Below are 13898 nucleotides of genomic sequence, written 5' to 3'. Positions count from 1 at the left end.
AGTAGGTACATGAGAGTTGAAGGCAAGCAACGTTTGTAGTATTGGTATTGTTACATGTATTGCTGGCTGGGGATATGGAAACATGTATCAGTATTGCCAATATCCAGAAATGTATCGTTGACAGAGGGAATCATTGGGGAAACACAAGGAAAATAGTGGATTTTCTTAATGAAACTTCAAGAGATGCTAAAATACACATATTTGCATATTTAGTAATGAAATAATTGCAAAATAGGTGCGTACAAAATAAGTTTCTCTTTAATGAGGGTCTAAAAGCATGTAATGTAGACTCAGGGAAACATTGGAGAAACATGGGGAAAATAGTGGAATTTTTCAATGATATTTCAGGAGATGCTAAATTACACATATGCATATTTAAGAATCAAATAATAGCAAAAAAGAAGCATATTTGCATATTTAGAAATCAAAAAATAACTTTCCCTCTAATGGCGGGTCTAAAAGCATATATTGTTGACTCAGGGAAATATTTGGGAAACATGGGGAAAATGGTGGATCTATCCATCCATCCAACAATCCATTCGTTCATGCACATACATATACAAACACATCCATGATCCATCCATCCAACCATCCATGGATGCATACATACATACATACATACATTTGAATGCACAATCCGTTCATCCATGCATACATACATATTTCATGCATGTATCCATTCATGATCCATCCATGCATGCATACATATACACACATACAAATATGCATTTCATCATACAACCATGCACCCATAAAAAAATTGAAATGATTTTTTTTTTAATAAACAGATTTTTGGCGATATCGATACATTGGCGATATTATTGAAATAACACCGATACATTGGCGATATTATTGAAATAACACCGATACATTGACGATATAAGCGACACCTAGAATTTACACAATTGAAAATATTAGCGATACATTGGCAATATCGATACATTAGGAATAAAAAATACCGAGCGATATACTATTGATTCCTGGATTTTTTGATACTACCAGTGTTATTGGTATCACCGAGTTGGAGATACCAATAATATCTGGGATATTATTGATAATATTTGGGATACTTGGAAGTTGGAACAATGAAGGCAAGATAACTTGTATTGCACTAAGAACTCAAGAGAGCTTACAACTTCAAAGGTTGGTTACAAAATGAGGACCCCTCATCCTTACATAGGCCAAAGAACCTTCTAGACTCCCTCCAATGGCTAGGATGGCTCCATGTGGCAATCATCCGGCCAATAACACTCTAGAAACCTTCTATAATACTCTTCATCACTCTCTACAAGACTACACTAGAGAACTAGAACTTTTTAGATATTTCTACACCACACAACTCTAGCCTTCTCTACATTCTATGTACAAAGTCTCTGAGCAAACATTGGCTAAGTCATTAATTTAGCCTCGAATGATCAGTCCATGACAATCTCTAGCAACTATTATGTAAACGCTCTCGTTAGCCACTTATCAATTATCTCTCGTGTTGGTTCCTTGATGTCTCATCATGCCGTCCCTTGTCACCCTCTATTAGTTGCAAGGATGAGTGGTTCCTTGATTGTCACACCATGCTGTCCCTTGTCACCCTTGATTAGTTGCAAGGATGAATGGTTCCTTGATTGTGACACCATGTCGTCCCTTGTCACCTTCGGTTAGTTGCAAGGATGGGGTTATCCCAATTGTGGCCTTTCCTTCATGCTCCATCGGTACCATACATGGATGCCCCTCATCCAAGATGCACATTGCCCCAAGTAGGGCTATCAATGGACCGGGCTGCTCATGGGCTTTTGGGCTAGGCAGCTATTTGGGCCGGGTTTAGGCTCTTGGTCTATGGCATGGGCTTGGGCATATGAAAGCCTGAAGATTAATGATGGGGCTTATATGTCTATTGCCAATAGTTCAATTGAAGTGAATGTGTGGGATAGAGGTACAGAGCTTGCTTGAGTCTCTCAAAATGAGATTTTGGCCTTTTGCGTTATGTATGTATCAATGAACATGGGTGATGTAGCATGCATGATTGACTTGAATTTTAATACCTCTGATCAATGTTGTAAAAAACGTTACCGTATTGCAAATTGTAATAGGGGTTGAATCATATCGAATTGTATATCGTATTGTAAATTGTAAGATGTTTTTACTAAAAAATATGAAAATTATAAATAAATCAGAAAAAAATTAAAAACTTAGCAATCATCCTTTTTGCCATCAATATGCTCTGGGTAATACCATGTCATGATTGTGTTAAAGGATTCTTATCTCTCCATTTTTTATTTTTTATTTATTATTATTATTATTATTTTTTGGTCTTCCAAGAAATTTTCCTTAAAAAACATAAAAGGATCCTTTAATTATTGATGTTCTTGTTACAGTTCTTGAATGTAAAATCACATTGGAAAAGTGGCATTTGATTCTGTACACTAACGAAAAAAAGATATTTTGTTTCCATCATTCCACAATATATGTAAGTTAACATGATCATAACCATCCATAAAAACATTCCAGATAAGTCACACATCAAGTTGGTGTTCCGACTAGTTAAGAAGTAAGAAATCATAAAAAAAAGCTCTATGATTGAACGTTGAAGAGAAGATATATCATTTAATCTCTTATAAAGAACAAAATAAAATAATTTACCTTTCCTAAATGATTCAGTTTTTTGAAAGGTTTTTCCTAAATGATTCTTAAAGCCCTCATCAATTTAAAAACATAAAATGAAAGCTAAGTGATGCTTAAAATAAAAGGAAAAAAATATATAATTTGAATCATAAATCAGGGTTTGAATCGTAAATTGTAGGATTCAAATCATAAATTGTCATATGGCATTGGCAACAATTTGGATTTTTTTTTTTTCTATGACATGCACTGGGCTTGGGCTGGCCTAAATGATTTTGGGCTGGGTTGGTAGCATGAAGCCCGACCCGATCCGGCCCTTTGACAGCCCTAGCCCCAAGGAAGAGTACTAGAATTGCCTTTGCCTCACCCATGAAGTCCATGCATAAGATGACCTTGGAATCATCCAACGTAATGACAAAGAGACTTGTTTTGCAGACATTCCCACCAACGTGTAGCTCCATGCCCTTGGGCCACACTTGAAATGGAATTTTTTTTTTTTGGTGTGTGTGTGTGTGTGTGTGTGTGTGTGTGTGTGGGTAAATACACCTTGAATAGGTTTTAGCTGATGCATTTAGTTGGGATCGGTCTTAAATGATGATGATGATGATGACACCTTGAATATGTTTGGCTTCTTGGTTGCATTTATCTCCCTTGCATCCTTCACTAGTGTCAAACCTTGTTGCTTCGCCTCATCTCATAAGATGAAGTTGTGGGTCCCTTCCATGTCCGTCATATATGTCCATGTACAAGGTATCGAAAAACGGTTACGTATTGGCTGTAACAGTTGTTACGTACCCATTATAGAAAAATGGCCCGTAACAGCCCATTACAGTTTTATTTATTTTAATGGCTGTAATGTCTGTTATGGCCTGTATCGTAACAATTCTGACGGTGGTTGTTATGGCCATTGTTACTGTTGGCATTATTGAATACCTTGCCTCTAAGAGGCTAGGCTGCCTTCACCACTTGTCCTTATAACATAGTTATGAACCTGATTCCCAGCCCCTCGTCCACCTCCTTGTTTTGCTCCATTTGACATACGGAGTTGTCCCAATGCCTTGGTGTCTCTTGATTTGTTCAAGGACATGGGATCAGGTATACGCATCCTTGGGGTCCTGTATTGGCCATGGCCCTTTTTCCTAAAGCCTGGTCCCCTCTCATCTCTTCGACTTGCTACTACAAGAGTGAGGGTCTCTAAGATCTTAACCTAAAAGCATCCATCCCAAGGTTGAGTATCAGCTAAGCTGTTTAAGGTGCCCAACATTTCCGACTAGTTCCTCAAGCCCATTGTCGACTATCTCCAAGTTTTTTCCCATCACGTCAAACTTTTGTTGCCATACCTAGCGACGAACTCCACTTGTATCAGATGTGCCTCAACTGCGGCCAACACATCGCGGGACCTCTCCTTGCTAGGTTGGCTAGGTCCAACACCCTCATGCCCATGTGCTGGATTGCTTTTAGTCACCTCCAGTGCCTTAGTGCTCCTCTCAATCCGCAAGTGTTACGTTTCCATTCATAGCCACCATCTGAATACCGCTTGTTATGGCCTAACTCCTAAGTGCTTCCCCCAAGATTAGAGTCATTAGACCGTGTGGCAGTCAACTCACAACTCCTTTTTGGACAAGTCGACGCTAACCACCCAAGTGTAAACTAGCTACTTGGAAGAGGAGAGAGTGCGCTAGAGTCGAAGGCAAGACTACCTGTATTGCAAAGCACAAGAAAACTTACAACTTCTGTGGTTGATTACAAATGAGGAGCACTCCTTGTATAGACTAATCTACCAGTCTATCATCTCTCTTTGCTCAAAATCCCAGCAGCAATTGCTACAAAAATTGAGAAAATTCAGCGGCAGTTCTACGGGGCGCTGCTTTAGATAAAAAGAATTTCCACTTGGAGAAATGGAAGTCCAAAAGGCAAAGGAAGCACCTTCCTTTGCCTTTTGGACTTCCTTAGGCATTGGCAAGATTAGGGAGAATTGTAGATGCTTGCTCGGTGAATGTTGGTGGTGCTTCTGTATGGAAAGAGATGTTTTATGGCGTAAAGTGTCATCATGGAGAAAAATGGTACGGCAAATAGATGTTGGGACTTGGGATGCAGGAACCCCCATAAGATCTCAGGTTTCCAAAATCTGGAAGGATATAGTTGGCGTGGGAGACGGTTCGAAAACATGGGAGAAAGTATTGCGAATGGATCCCCTAAAGGTTTCTTCAAGAGCTCTAGAGGACTGCGATAGGGAGACCCGCTTTCCCCGTTCCTCTTCCTAGTGGTTGGGGAAGCCCCCATCCAAAATGTTGATCAAAGGTCAAGATGAAGACATTATCTCTGGTGTCTCTGTGGAAGGAATGGACAGGCCGATTTCTCATGTGCAGTTCACGGATGATACTCTTATATTTTGCAAAGCAGATCATGAAAAAGTTAGCAATTTGCGAACCATCATTCTGTGTTTTGAGCAGTCTCGGGTCTTAGAGTGAATATTTCTAAATCCAAGATGATTGGGGTGAACATGAAGGAAGAAGAGGTCAGGTCCTATGTTGAGTATTTCGATTGTTCAGTGGGTTGTCTTCCGACCACTTACATTGGCCTTCCACTTAGTATAGGGAAGCCCTCGAAATCCTTATGGGATAAGATAATTGCCAGATTTGAGAAGTACCTAGCTAGATGGAAGTGTAGATACTTATCTCTAGGTGGTCGAATCACTTTAATCAAGGCAGCTCTTTCAAACCTCCCTCTATACTTCATGTCGATGTTCATATGCCTGTCTTCGACTCTGGCATCTCTAGATAAGCTTAGAAGAGATTTCCTATGGCATGGCAAGGAAGAGAAGAAAAAATTTCACTTGGTTGAGTGGAAAGAGGTGTGCAAGCATATTCAAGAAGGCAGGACTGGTATAAAAACCCTAAAGAGCGTGAATCGGGCCCTCTTAGGAAAATGGACCTGGAGACTAGGGACGGAGGACGGGACTTTATGGAATACCTTAGTCAAGAATAAATATGGGAGATCAGAGGATGGTTGGTGGACAAAGGATTCCTCAAACTACAGAGCTTCTTCGATATGGAAAGGGGTGTTATCCATAAAGAAGGTCCTGAAAAGGATAGGAATTGCTATAGGGAAAGGGGATAATACTTAATTTTGGTATGATAGTTGGGTGGGCGATACTACATTGAAAGATGAATTTCCCCACATTTTCCGTATTGCCTCTAATCTGGCCAGTTTGGTAATTGATTGCTATTCCATCCTTAGGGAGGATGTGGTGTGGGGTCCAGAATGTAGAAGAAATCTCCATGACTATGAGGTTGAAGAATATATAGCCCTTCTTAACCGCATCCAGGACGTCAAGTTGGACTAGTCAAGTGCGGACAGAATTGTTTGGAAAAGCGACAAATCTAGAGTATTCTCAGTCAAATCTTTCTATAGGAGTATGGAGGGGGATCCCTCGAGAGGAGAAGAGACCCATACTAATCATGTTTGGAAATATAAAGCTTCTCCTAAGATTGTGGCTTTCAGCTGGCTGGTTGGTAAAACGAAAGTCCTTACAGTGGATAACTTGAGAAAAAGGGGCATGATTATCACTAGTGTTTGTCTATGCTGCATGGCGAGCGAAGAATCGGTGGACCATCTCTTTGTCCATTGTCTCTGTATCACTCGGATCTGGTCAGATTTCTTATCCCGATTTGATATCGGTTGGGCCATTCCAAATTCTGCTGGTAATCTCCGTAAAGCATGGCATGGTCCAAGATTGGGTATTCAGAGGAACGAGTTATGGAGAATGGCCCTTCTCGCTATCTAGTGGACAGTGTGGGAAGAAAGAAATGGAAGATGCTTCAATGGTATTTCTAATCCGTCTGATTCCATTGCTTTTAGAGCAAGGAGATTGTTAGTTGAGTGGGCCTCTAATGCAGATAATTTAAAGGGCTGTAATCTGCAGTTTTTAGGAGTGTAGCTTGCCCGCTATATCAGCGGCTGTCTTATCTCTGTAATTTTTCCTTTTTAATATAAACCGTGATCTTTCAAAAAAAAAGAAAGTATTGCGGGAAGGTTTTAAGTTTTCTGTCAACTACAGTGATTCCACCTATTTTTGGGAAGATGTATGGTTGGATCATTGTTCCCTGGCAGACAGATTCCCTAATCTCTATAGATTGGTTCGTGAGAGACACATGTTAGTAAAGGACTGTGACATATGTTGGGCGAAACATATCACGGAACAGTCCTTGGAAGAAATTTCAAGAACAAGGAAATGGAAGGCCTTCAGGCTTCGTTATGGATGCTGAACGGGGTTTGACTCTCGCCTTCATTAGCATATGAAATAATTTGGAAATGCATGAAGTCTGGAAAAATTTCAGTACAATCCTTTTCTTTTCATATGATGAAGCTAAATCCCAGTGTGCTGCCCGCTGTGGAAACCAGCTGCCCCTATGAGAGTCTTAGAGCCTGTTTGGCGCATGGGATTAACTGGGATTAGGTGGGATGGAATTGCTTTAGTGCAATGATTACCTGGTGTCAGGTATTGTCTTGAAATCCCTCATTTCAAAGGATATTGCACTCCATGTATGGAATGTAAATGTTGAAAATGTAAATCCTAGAGTTTACAGAAATCACGTTTGGATTAAACCATGGAAGTAGCAGAAATCCAACATCAGTGGAAGCACACTGTTTGGAAATACCACACACCACCAAACATGCTAGTGTGTTGACGTCAACAAGTGTTGTGGAACCCACTGTGATGTAACTGTTATATCCGCACCATCCATCCATTTTGCGAAGTCATTTTATGGCACGGGCCCGAAAAATGAGTCAAATCCAGAGCTTACATGAACCACACCACAGAAAGCTGTGGGGACAATGACGCCCACCGTTGAAACCTTCCTTGAGCCCACTGTGATGGTTATTTGCCATCCAACCTGTTCATAAGGTCACACAGACCTGGATGAAGGGAAAACACAAATATCAGCTTGATCTAAAACTTCTGTGGCCCCCAGGAAATTTTCAATGGTAGGTTTTCAATTCCCATTAATTTCTGTGGTGTGTTCCACTTGAGCTTTGGATCTGCTTGATTTTTGGGCCCATGCCCTAAAATGATCTCGAAAAATGGATGGATGGTGTGGATATAGCCCATACATCATGGTGGGACCCACATAACTTGCTGACATCAACACCGCCATTTGCTGGATTCGAACAGTGCAGGAGTGGGATTCCTCATATCCTTTTCAGCACAAGGCACATTTTCCAAAGCATATAAAGCTAATACCTGTTGGAGATAGCAAACAGCGTGTGGGGTTTAAATGGTGGGATTTTCAATTCAATCCCACCTAATCCCAGTTAATCCCATGCGCTAAACAGGCCCTTAGTGTTCATATGGACTGTGATATGCAAAAATATTATGACGGTTGATAATTTGCAAGGGCTTAGTCTGTAGCTTATGAACAGATGTGTTATGTGTAAAGTTGATGCAGACCAAACGAGAATGCATACCACACAGAACAGTTAAGAATCTTCTGCTCACCATGGTATTAAAAAACGGTTACGTAATGGCCGTCACTTTATGGTAAGGGTGAGACCTGTTACCTGATATGGGGTTGTGACGCTGTTCTAAGAAAATGGCCTGTAACAGGCCTGTAATGGTCGATACATGGCTGATACATTTCCTTTTAAAAAATTGACTGTTACAGGGCTGTAACAGCCAATATAGGGGCCATAATGGCTGTTATGGCCTGTATGGTAATGGCCATAAGGCTGCTTGTTACGGCGACTGTTTCCATTATTGAATGCCTTGGTGCTCGCTTCTTCATTGTCCAACTGCAGAATTGGTATGGAATTTCTTTCTTAGGGAGTTTAAGACTCCCTGGGTCACAAGCACATCCCTGGTTCATCTTTCAAAAAAAAAAAAAGAGTGCGTCCCTGGCTGAGGATTTATTAGTTGGTGCAGCAGTCCATTCTCCAGCATGCGAAAGATTCTGTGGAATTTGGTGCTGTTTTTGATCTGTTGGGAGATTTAGAAAGGAACAATAAGATTTTAAGGATATCCACATTTCCACAGAAACTATGATTGAGAAAATTAAAGGATTGGTCGTGGATCAGGCAGTGTCAGTGCCGAAAGCGAGGGGCTTGCCTAGGTTTGGGATAGAGTCTGATTTGTGTAGTCTTGTGGGATAGTTTCGTGTTTCTTCCCCTCAGCTAAAAATTTCACTTAACAGTGGTCTCGGGCCTTTTATTTGAGCCTGTTTTGTCCTTTCTTCCTGTTGCTGTATTTTCCTTCTTCAGATCATCAGTTTAATGAATTATTCGTCATTTGCTCAAAAAAACAAAAAAACAAAAAGAAGAAGAAGAAGAAGAAGAGGCTAGGATGGCATCAAGACCAGGTACATTCTAGAAACCTCCTAGAGTACATTACTTGCTCTACAGGACTCTACCAGAGAACTCTAGAATATTCTAGAGATCTCTATACCATCTGTATGCAATTCTAGCCTTCTCTAGAGTTCTCTAGATTATGTATGAAACCTCCAGTTTATAAAATGAACAAATATTGGCTAAGTCCCTGATTTAGCCCCTTGTGAATGATTGGTCTGTGACATTAAGCTCTTTAAAAAACCTCTCTGATAGTGTACTGATGCAAATTTGCTGTTGAATAGACGTGTTCCAATGAGAGATCTATAATAGAAATGAAGAATGTTGAGTAGAAGATAGTTTGACTTGCAGTCTAGAAACAGAGAGTTAAGTGGGCAAGTGGGTCAATTGAGGCAGAGGCGAATCCAAATCTGACCCATTTAATAGCCGGGTGTAGATTTAAGTCTGGGTCGGGTCCAAGTCCAAATAAGCCAGTGGCTTAGATTGGATCTCTAAGAGGATCTAGACACAACCCATTTACCTATGGGCCGTGTATAAGTTGGATTGGGCTAGTTTCTAATTCCCTATTTAATTTTGACATCCTCTTAAGCACCCATGTTTCATTTGGCAGATTTTAATATTTAGTCAATACCATAATTATCTCAGTGGAAGGGTTTTCAAGGGTTTGTTCTAGATCGAGTTTGGGTCGGGTTAAGGTCAGGTCTATGTTTGGGTGGTCCACATCCACCCATTTAGAAGTTGGGTTGGGGGTGGTTCTTAATTATGAAGGTCCAAGTTGGTTTTGGAAACTTCCAAGCAGACTGATTTTGTGTAGGGTGCAAGTTGGTTGGGTTGATCCGCCAGGTCTTTGGACCTTAGTTGCACGAACCTCCTAATTGGTTGCGGCTGCCGCTTCAGAATCGTGCTCTGACTCCTACTTCCTAGCCTTTTATACTTGCTAACATTTCGAAACAAACGCTTCCCCGCTCCCGCACCCAAATCTGTTGCCGTTTCACTTCACGCTTCCTGTAACTATACTTTCGACCCGTCTCTATGATAAAAGTCTGGATATAAAATTGGACCCACTAGGTTTGCATCGTGGTCCAAAATACCATCCCAACTTTTGCCAAAACCAGTTGTAAATAAACTCAGTAGCAACTAAAGTTTCCTAAACAGTCTTCAACTATTAAAGATCTGAAACTGTCTTTAACTAATAAAATATTAGAATGCTTTTGGGATGTTTAAATTCCCCAGGTACTGGAAAATTCAAGGAAGTCTAATTTCCCCTCATCTTCTTCTTGCTTGGTTTGATCGATATAATGGTCTCATATGGCATCAGGTGCCAGTCTATTCCAGTTCATCACCTATAGTTGATGATAGTGATGCTGCCCTGTCTCTTGTGTCAGATGAATCGCCTGAGTGATTCAGATCATTGATCCTACGCTGACTGTCCAAAGTAGTCCTGTTTTTGCTGCTGAAGGAATCATGCAAATCTCAATTGTCATTCATAAGCATAGCATCATTGATCATGTTATTAATTATTATTATTATTATTATTTTTAAATAATACAAAAGCACATCTAATTGGTTTAACCAGTTCTATTTAGGCTAAGAACTGCATCTCTGCTGTTTCCTTCTCTCAACATCCTTGAATTTGATCATATTATCGAAAGGGTAAACTTTGCAGGAACTGATCTGGCTTTATTCTTTTTCTTCTGGATATCGTCTTGTATGCAAGTCACTATATAACATTACTTCAGATAAATGTCCTTTTGTGTATGTCGGCAGTCAGCACACTCATATTCTGTAATATTTTCACCTTTTTGTAGGGTTCTATAATGTTTTCATTCTGTCGGGGGCTCGAATCATCCTAATTGGATAAGCTTCCATTCAACATTAAACCACCACCTGCTTTCTGATAATTAGGGCTAGCTAATGGCCAGACATGAGCTGAGCAAAAGCCCCTGATAGGCTGATACCTTGGTTAAAAAATCAGACCTGAGACCTTTCCAAGCCTGACAATTTCCACCCTACTTGTATGCTTTTGTTTGTGGCCATGTTGAAGCAGTTGTTTTACCCCCTTGATTGTTATAAGTGCATGATCCAAATTGATAGTACAGCTTCTATTGCTGACTGGTACAAATTGCAGGGTTGTGGATGTTACAAAATTCTTTGAGGTCTAAATTTTAGAGCCTTGATTTTCTTCACTTCATTTTACTGCTCTCTCTCTCTCTCTCTCTCTCTCTCTCTCTCTCTCTCATTTCCTTATGGTACAAAAGGGCTATTACCTGTACCTATACCTATGAATTTAATATGATAGACTGTGACTGTTGAATTTACTGTATTGCTGAACTGCTGGATATATATATTTTTTCACTTCGAATTTAGTTGGGATCGATCTATACTACTGGTGTACTTCTAATGCTCATTTGAAATTGTCCGCATTTCTCAGGGATTACATATTTGCTCAGTGATGCTGATTTCAAGGTATAGAAGTGTATCCAGTGCCATTGTGATGCCACATGTCATCATGTTTTCCTTTGTCCATGTACTTATTTTTATTTATTATTTATTTTGTGCATGTGCCTGTTTTGTGCTCCTTCCAGAATATGCAGAGACTGTGCTCAGAAAACAATGAATCTTCCTGTTCTTGGGGAGGTTTCAATTTTATCTACTGTGGTTTTACTATTCTCTGCAGCATTTGGTATTTTTTGGGCTGCAAATCAGCATGCATCATATGCCTGGGTTGGTCAAGATATTCTTGTAAGTTATCTTCTAGTATCCCTCATGGTTCTCTTTGTGCTGCTCCAGCTTTTCTTTAAATGTTTTGTTATGCATGCTCAATAATTTGGGATCTCTCTCTCTCTCTCTCTCTCTCTCTCTCTCTCTCTCTCTCCCTCCCTCCCTCCCTCCCTCCCTCTCTCTCTCTCTATGTCTGTGTGTCAAGATATTCTTGGAAGTTATCTTCTTGTATCACTCATGGTTCTTTTTGTGCTGCTCCTACTTTTCTGTAAATGTTCTGTTATGCATGCTCAGTAATTTGGGGTCTCTCTCTCTCGTTCTCTCTCTCTCTTTCTCTCTCTCTCTCTCTGTTTGTGGTGGGTTTGGCTTGTGATGATGAGCTATCATCCCACCCAAGAGCAGCCTGGTAATCAGTGCACCATAAAACAGGTGAAAATAAAGAAGAAAGAAAGAAAAAGAAAAGAAAATAGAAAAGAAAGCAGCAGCAGCAAGCTTGATCTGTTTATGCATGAGGATTATACTGTGATAGAACTTAGAAATCTTCACATACATAACCTCAGATAGAGCTTAGCATGATGCACTCAAAGCACATTTAGGTCTCTCGTGCACTCGACCTTCTCTATTTGTGCATGTTGATACCCTTTCCAAGCACGTGGTTGAGGAGACGAATCTTGTCTCTTTGGTGTAGCATCATTTGCTGAGCAGCTGTTGTTGCTTTGTTTTACCTAGTATGTGGATGTTCACAGAGATCGTTACTGGTATTACTTTTCTCTGACCTTGTCCAGCTACTTTTCTCCGGAAAAATTGTAGCTGTTGTTCTGGTTGTGTTCTTTGAGGATGTTAGACATTTATTATCACTTTTTTGTCAAATTCTTCTTTTCTTTGATGCAAGTGCTTTAGTTCTGACTTGACCACAGTTCTGTGAAGTCGAGTTGCGTTGTACTTGGAAGTGGTTTTGGAATGAGACAGTAAAAAAGTGCAGGAGAACTTATGGTAAACCAATATTAGGATCCTTATATCATTGTCATCATCATAGAAGCCTTGTCTTAGCTAACAAGGGCCTGTTTTTTTTTTTTTTCCTTGTTTCTTTTTTCGGAATGGTTTTCGTGGTCACCTTTATCTGTTTGGCCAACCATTCCTATGGTTTTATCTTTGACAACTGAAACATAAACATATGCAAATATCATATTTAATGGTTGTGCTGATTAGATGTTCATCTTTCAATAATCCCTGGGCTCCAGGAATAAAGGAAATTATAAATAGTGCACTAGAGGTGGATGTTGTACTAGTGATGACTAGCTTTAGTAGCGAGAGAAGGATATGAAGCAGGAGCAGGATTGATGAGACATGATAGGTATATCTATTTTGAAAATGGGAGTTGGAATAGCACCTTAGAAGACGCCTGTCCCTACAAACAGTACTGCAAAAAAAATTTGGCGAGTTACTTTCCATTTGACAAAGCTTTTATTTTGGACACATTTAGGAGTTTCCTTTGCTTACAAGCACTATTTGAAAAAAAAAAATCTGCCCAGTTGCTTTTGATTTGAAGATTGTTTTATTTTGGCATTTCCTTTTTTTCTTTTGGAAAGATAATGGTATTTTATTAAAAGGAAGTGCCGAGATAGTGCAGACGACTACAACCCAAGAAGAGAAGCAACATTAGAATCCTCAAACACCTTTATACAAGAGGCCCATTCCACTACAAAAAGCTTTGCCCTACCAAAAACCTCCACCACCAAACTACCCATATTCCGAAAGCATTTTGCATTTCCTTGTTATTTTTTCTGCCCAAAACTTGTATATCTATCTGTCCACTTGAAAATGTAAATGCATGTCTGTTTTCTATTGTTATATGGAATGGAGACAGATCAGTTTAGTCAGGTACCCTCTGATTGCATCCATCTGTGGTGCTCCTCTTGTGGTTGTGAGTTGTGACCAGTGTTCAAAATATCGGTATCACGTTATGTATCGTATCCTTGGGATATAGATACATATTGGTTATCCCACGGGATATATCATTTGTATCGGGTAATTTATCACACTTAAACATTGGGAAAATGGTTGAATTTTTCAATGATACTTCAAGGATTGTTAAAGGTGACCTTAATACACACTTTTAAATCATAACATCTAAAAAAAATAGGTTTCCTTTTTATAGGGTCCTAAGCTATGTGTTGTCCTACTAAACTAATGCAACTATATTCAAATTGAATACATAACAT

At 39.8% G+C, this 13898-nt stretch overlaps 1 protein-coding gene and 1 long non-coding RNA gene across 2 annotated transcripts in view; both read left to right on the top strand.

Moving 5' to 3' along the window:
* LOC131246791 (signal peptide peptidase-like 2) overlaps positions 1-13898 on the top strand; it is a 37666-nt gene that overhangs the window by 16134 nt on the left and 7634 nt on the right. Inside the window, exons 7-8 of the mRNA XM_058247201.1 lie at positions 11387-11421; positions 11541-11697. Of these exons, the coding sequence (XP_058103184.1) occupies positions 11387-11421; positions 11541-11697 (192 nt within the window). The remainder of the gene's footprint in view (positions 1-11386; positions 11422-11540; positions 11698-13898) is intronic.
* On the top strand, positions 3734-8926 carry LOC131246793 (uncharacterized). The gene is made up of 2 exons (XR_009171506.1): positions 3734-7959; positions 8027-8926. It is a non-coding gene; the product is annotated as an uncharacterized LOC131246793 (long non-coding RNA).

Source organism: Magnolia sinica, chromosome 5, assembly GCF_029962835.1.
Source record: "Magnolia sinica isolate HGM2019 chromosome 5, MsV1, whole genome shotgun sequence".
Taxonomy (NCBI): Eukaryota; Viridiplantae; Streptophyta; class Magnoliopsida; order Magnoliales; family Magnoliaceae; genus Magnolia; species Magnolia sinica.
Note: the sequence above shows the minus strand (reverse complement) of the source record. Positions and strands in the feature narration are given on the sequence as shown.